Raw genomic sequence first — 6,926 nt, 5'->3', positions numbered from 1 at the left:
AGGGCAGTTTCTAGAGTCCCACCCAAGTCCACCTTCTGACTTTGATTGATAGCATAGGAACTACATGGACCAATTCAAGGAGATGGCGTGGTGTTCACAGAGGAAACTGAGTCTCCCTGTTTTTGCCTCAATTTCCTGCCCCCTTAAATCTGTTTATTACCCTTTGAATAGCCCTCAGCAAGCTTGTTTTTTTTTTTTTTTTGTATTTGTTCTTTTTAGTTATACATAACAAGGTAAGATTCTTTTTGACATAATTATAAAAGCATGGAATGATTTATTCTAATTCATTCCTCACTACTTCCTTTTCTGCCCATGAGCCTCCCTCCCTGTTCCCTTCCCTCTACTCTGCTGATCTGCTATTTACTTACAGTTTTTTTTTTTTTTTAAATGAGTGTCTTGTGGATGTACATGATCTGAGGGTCTTGTTTCAGTTGCCAAGATGAATGGGGGCTGCGATAGTTTTGATGATAGGGAAGGTCCAGACCACCTGGTAGGGTGTGATCTGATCTTGAAACAATGGTTTTTCCTCAAGAGGATGCATAACTGTAGCTGGGGGAGACTGTGACACTCCAGGCCCTCATTTTCCAGGTGCTTATATGTCAGGTAAGGCTCCCTGTGGTTTTCGGTGACCCTTCCTGTCTTTTCCCTGCTCACCCATTCCTGTCTGGACTAGCTACCTAACAAAATGAGCTATACTACATTGGACATAGAGTTTCAGGTGGCAAGAACTGCAACCAAAATGTCTGAAAAAAGTACAACATAAAATTATATAACCTAGGCTTTTTTTCAAAAGTGCTGGAGGCTCTCCTGCGACCCAAGTTCTCTTTTTCTACTAAGTTTCTCTGAACACCCCAAATCTATGGGATCTCCCTCTCCTCTGAACTTGTACAGCAGAATTTAACTTGTTATATAATAAAACAAAATGATGTTTTGTTTTGTTTTAGGGATAGGGTGAGGTTAGTGTGATCTCTTTGGATTGCAAACTTAAGAACATGCATTAGACTTTATGCCCTTTCTGACACTAATCCCTGCTTCTACCCTGCATGTCCTGGTGTTGAACCTATGTAGGACTCTTAATAAAGATATCTGATAAGCCAAAGGCTATGAATGCAAAATCATTTGCAATGTAAAGTTTTTAATGGGAAATGTTTCCTTGTCAAGAATTTTCTAGGTGTTTTATAAAATTGCTATTAGGATCTAATTTCTTTTTGCAATCAACCCTAGACATATAAGCTTAGTTCAAAGGAGAAAAATATAAAACAGGAGGAGATATATTAAAAGACTTTATTCACAATAGAGAAATCTTACAAATATAACTTTTAAAAATTATGTGTCAATCTATTATGCTTCCCATAACATTAGAGATTTATATAAAGTTGAATATGACAGAATGGATTTATGTACAAATCAAAAACAATGTAAAAAGTGGGTAATACACATGAAAAAATCATGATAAAGAAGTCATTGAGTTCTGTAAATTGGCATACAACTTATATGTGTAATATTGAGTGCACAAAATATATCAAAAACATACTGCATAAACACGAAATTAAGTGCTATTTTAATTGTTCATCTTTTAGGGATGTGAATACATATATAAATTCAACTGCACAGTTTTGTTGGAAATGAGTGAAAGACAGTGTCTACCTAGCAACTTCAGTTATTTAAAATAACACAAAGTATAACTTTAATTAAATTACATTACTATAGTATTAATCTTTTGTATACATTTTTGGTGCTTTGGAACTTCTGTTAAAAAATCCAAGTTCTAGAAATGAAAAACTTTTCTTGCCATTGGCAGAGCAACATGGGAGTACAGCTTCTTGTCTACTTAAACAAGGACACAAAAGGTACAGTGTAGTGTGTACACACAACCCAATTTTAATATCCTCTCTGCTGTAGGACTATGTATCAGCTCTGTGTGCTCCTTCAAATAAAATTGAAAAGAAAAGAGAATTATTTAAATGATTGGTCCAAGGACAGTGATGTGAAAGTTATAATCAAAATACATATGGCCTAATTTTGGCAGTGATTTTTAATATTTTACCTTAAAGTTTTTGGAAAAAAAGAACTTTTGTTATCCACTCATTTCAATAAGTAAGTTGAAGACATGGGAAGTTATTTTGGGTCACAGAGGCACATTTACATGGTGATAATGATGTGCTGAAGGATCTTTTTCATTCACTAATTTCACTAATTTGTTCTCTGATGTACATTAATGTGCAATATTGAAAAAAAATAAAAGGCGGTTCTGTGAGACAAGGGAAATCTTTGGAAACACTTTCAAAAGCTGAAATAGCTAAAACTATTGTCTATTGAGAGCTAAGAAAATAATTCTTAAAATACTAGGTTGGAGTTATATGAAATTGCTGATATTAGAGTGTTTTAAACTGTAAATGCAGCAATGTCACATGCTTCAGCCTAATCCATGGGGTTGCACCAATCTATCTGACCATTCTAAGCTGAAAATTTAGGTGGTCAAAGTCTTTGTACCTTAATTGTGCATCACCACATCAGCCTGTTTACAGTGCTGATATAAGAAAACACACGATGTCACCAAATCTGTTCTTGGGAAAACCATTTGTGTTTCAACACTTATTGTTTAGAAGAATTATACAATTATTTTAATCTGCTGCAGATCAAATTTGGGGAATTGGGAGTGTCCATTTCTATATGTTGCTTCTAAGTTGGAATCTTTACATAGAATTTAACCGTTGAAGATACACTATATTCTTATTTGACTAAGAGTTTATTAAATTTTCCTTAATGGACAGTGAATAGACAAATTGGCAAAGCTGCTTTCACCAAGTCAATCCTACTTTTATAAACTGAAATGAAGTAATTTATTACATTTGAGAAAGGGCCCTTTTCATGTCTGAAAAATCAGCTGAATGGAATGCTTTCTTCTTAAGAGAAAAATTTAAAAGTGAAATGCAAACAAATGAACTAATAGCTATATGAAATTCTTACCCTTTCTTTCAAAGCCCAATTTATTTATATATTCAGTTAAAAGCAAAAGCTAGAACATTAATAGTTAAACTGTTTCCTTTGAAAAAAGTGTAACTTATTAATAGCAGAGCTCTGAAAAACTTGAGAGCTCACCTTCCTATGTGGTATGGAATGGAAGAAATTAAGCAATACAAGATCCAGAGAGATGACACAGGACATTAAAAGTAAAAGTAAAGAATAAATTCATAAATCAGGAAACACTAATATAATTAACCAACAAAAATACACTGCAGTTCCCATGAAATGAGGTCAACATGAGATGATTCTCCTGGGATGACTTTCTAATTTGACTTACAATGTGAATGAGTATTTTAGAAGATATTCTATCAAATAATGATAGACCCGCATAAGGAGGCTGTCACAGTTATAAGATCTGTCTCTGGTGGATAGACAAACCAGATTAACATGAAATTGAAAAGGAAAAAGCTTTTGTAATACTTAATTTATTATTATGGCTTTTTGCAACATGGCAAAACATTACAGCTTAAAGCAGATATCATCTCCTCATAGAGGAGGAAAAAGTTTTGCAGTCAAATCAAATTGTAATTAAGAGGTCATTGGTATACCATTCTATTTAATGAAAATAATATCACAATTTTATGAACTCCAGAGATAAGAGGTTACTTAAGGAAAAAAAAAAAAACCCTATGCAAACAAAACATGTAGACCTACTGGCTAGATAATAAAGGAATAAGAAATTTAGGTCCATATATACCTATAATAATAAACATAAAAGACTGCAAAACAATTTTAGAACTTAGAATAATCACAGACTTATTGATAAATGTTTATCATGTGCCTGATTACCAGTAAAGAAATTATTAAGGTATGCAGTGAAAGGAAAGAAGCAGAGTAAAATATAAAATATATTTTTATTTCTCTTTGACTTCAACTTCCTTTTTATCTTCACGGAGTATAGGGAGAAGATGCGCCTCAGTATTAAAGATCCAGTGCTCCAGTGGAAGAAGATCATCCTCAGAAAAAATTAAGTACAAATATCTGGAGAGAAAAACATGAGTATATGAGCCCCAAGAGACCATGTCAGGCTGTGAAACCACAAAGTCACAGTGAAAAAACACTAAGCATCTCAACTCATCTTATGAAAAATCATGGACAAGTCAAGCCTATCAGAATCGTGAGGGATATCCTCATTAATGGGGAGTAATTTACTCTGTCCTTCAGTGTTAGTCTATGAAAACCACACAAAGCAGACTCAAGTCATCAAACTTCAGAATTACTGGAAACACACATGCAAGCAGTTATTGTTGTGTGTGGAATGACATTTTAAATTAGTCGTACTTGGTATTATTTGAATGTATTCACTAAAGACATTTACAAAGGAGTTCTATCAGGTACCTCAGTTGCATTGTTTTAGAATAATTTTCACTTACTTTAGTGTTTCTGCCAGGAAAAAACTCTGCTGCACATCATCATAAGTTTCATAAATGAAATAAACATCCCTTAGGCCTGAATAGCCTCCCTTTACTCTGCAGTGATTTTCCAGGGCCTGAATTACAAAGAGAAGGGGAAAATTCAGTAAATTGATTGCCAATAAATTTTATTATTCAATTGTCACATTTTGATAAAGCAAAGATTCAGATTGAAATAAAGCTTCTTGACAGTTTTAGGGAAAAAAATTAACGACCATTCTACAGAAACACAAATAAAATATGAAAAGTCAAATAACATATGAATTTAATTAGAAACACTTTCATATTTAGTTTTAGAATAATTTTTCACTCATTTTCAACATTTTTTCCTATGGTCTAGGGTAGGATTTGACAAACTAAAGACCACAGGATAACTCCAGTCTACCGTTATTTTTGTTGATAAAATTTTACTGAAACAGCCACACTCATTGGTTTACATACTCTCTGTTGCTGTTTTTGTACTACAATGGCAGATATGCATAGTGGCAACAGGGATTGTATGGTCCCAAACCTAGTACTGTCGAGGCCTTACAAAAAGTTTGCTGATTCCTGGTTCAGAGAGATTATTAACGTCAACTGGGATTATAAACCATTAGTTGAGAAAGTGCACTGGACCCCAAACAGCTGCTACTATAATCACATTTTATTTCTTAAAAAAATGATGATAGGGTGCTAATTAATGATAATGATGAGAGAGTCAGAAGAAGAAAATGGAAGGCCATGGGAAAAATGTGGCTGGTAACTATTTCTAAAATATATTCCCCCTGCCAGTTTTATGGATGTGTGATTGACAAATACAAGTTGCATATTTTAAGATGTACAATGTGATATTTTGATGTATCTACACATTGTGAAATGACCACCACAATCTAGTTAATCAACATGTCTATCACGTATCACACAGTTTCTTATTTTTGTGTGTGTGGTAGTGAGAACACCTGAAATCCATTGATACATTATTGTTATAGTTACCAAGCTATACATTGGATCTCTATAATTTATTCACCTTATAAGGAAATTTTGTACCATTTGACCATATGATCCAATATCCCCCTTTCTCCTCTACCATTTGGTTCTTTGTAACTTCTGTTGTGCTTTCTGCTTCTATGAGTTCTTTTTTTTTTTTTTTTTTAGATTCTACATAGAAGTGATATCATAAAGTATTTGTCTTTTTGTGACTAGCTTATTCTGTTTAGCATAATATCTCCCAGGTTCATCCATGTTGCTACAAATGGCAGGATTTCCTTTCTTTTCTTTTTTTTAAGAACTGGATAATTCCATTATGCATGTATACCACATTTTATTTATTCATCTGTTGACGGACACTTAGGCTGTTTCAATATGTTGGCTTTTGTGAATCGGGTAATAAGCATGAGAGTATAGTATAGATATCTCTGATTTCATTTCCTTTGAATATATAACCAGAAGAAGATTCCTGGATCTTACAGAAGTTTTATTTTTAATTTTTTGAGGAAACTTCATACTGTGTTTCATGATGGTCATACCAATTTTCTCCACATTCTTGACAACATTAGTTATTTTTATTTTTTTGACAGTAGCCATTAATAGGAATAAGGTGATATTATGATTTTGATTTATATTTCTCTGATCATTAGTGATATTGAACATCTTTTCATATATCTGTTGGCTATTTGTATGTCTGCTTGGACAAATATCTATTCAGTCCTTTGACCATTTTTAATTGAATTATTTTTTTGTTACTGAGTTGTGTGAATTCCTTATATATTCTGGATATTATATCCTTGTCAATCACAGTAAAGTCTCACTTAATAATGGGAATATGTTCTGAGAACTGCATTGTCATACGAATATCAAGAGTATTCTTATATGAACTGACAGCTATAAGCTTATATGACCATCATTGTACATATAGTCTACCCTTGATGCGAATTTGGCACATGGCTGCATATGGCTGAAAATATTTTCTTTTTCTGTAGGTCACATTTCACTTAGTTGATTGTCCCCTTTGCTGTATGGAAACCTTTTAATCTGCTGTGATCCCATGTTTTGTTTTGTTTTTGTTGCCTTTGCCATTGGTATCAAATTAAAAAAAAATTATCAAGACTGATGTCAAGGAGCTTTCTCCCCACTGTTTTCTTCTAGGAGTTTTATGGCTTTGGATCTTATGTTTAAATTTCAATTCATTTTGAATCATATTTTGTGCTGTTTGCATTTTGAAATGACACTGCCGGCTTTCCTAGGTACCCACGCATATTTTCCTTTAGGCAAGTTATTTTCTGCTCACCACATCCTAATTCTATTAATTATATGGTAAAACAAAAATTCTCATTGGACAAAAATTGCCTTCTAAAATCTGGTTTTAGGCTGTGTATATAAATAACAAAGTTTAAAACTAAACTTTATAATGAAATCAAGAAAAAATAAAGTTATTGTTAGTATCCCACATCCTTTTTCTTTTATCTTTCAGTTTCCTTGAATGACTCATGACCCTCCTTCCCCCAACTC

General features: G+C 33.2%; 1 protein-coding gene across 4 annotated transcripts in view; it reads right to left on the bottom strand.

Annotated features, from left to right (window-relative positions):
• Positions 1-1,268: 1,268 nt before the first annotated feature.
• Man1a1 (mannosidase alpha class 1A member 1) overlaps positions 1,269-6,926 on the bottom strand; it is a 172,488-nt gene continuing 166,830 nt past the window's right edge. For 3 of the 4 annotated variants that reach the window (XM_047557333.1, XM_047557335.1, XM_047557336.1), the window contains exons 12-13: positions 4,401-4,516; positions 1,269-4,008 (exon numbers count right to left, since the gene is read on the bottom strand). In XM_047557333.1, coding sequence (XP_047413289.1) covers positions 3,882-4,008; positions 4,401-4,516 — 243 coding nt within the window. In that variant the 3' untranslated portion in view covers positions 1,269-3,881. Of the gene's footprint in view, positions 4,009-4,396; positions 4,517-6,926 lie in introns of those variants that run through there. The other variant, XM_047557334.1, reaches the window with a different exon arrangement.

The sequence above is a fragment of the Sciurus carolinensis genome, chromosome 7, assembly GCF_902686445.1.
Source record: "Sciurus carolinensis chromosome 7, mSciCar1.2, whole genome shotgun sequence".
Taxonomy (NCBI): domain Eukaryota; kingdom Metazoa; phylum Chordata; class Mammalia; order Rodentia; family Sciuridae; genus Sciurus; species Sciurus carolinensis.
The sequence above is the reverse complement of the archived record's forward strand: the minus strand, read 5'-3'. Positions and strand labels throughout refer to the sequence as shown.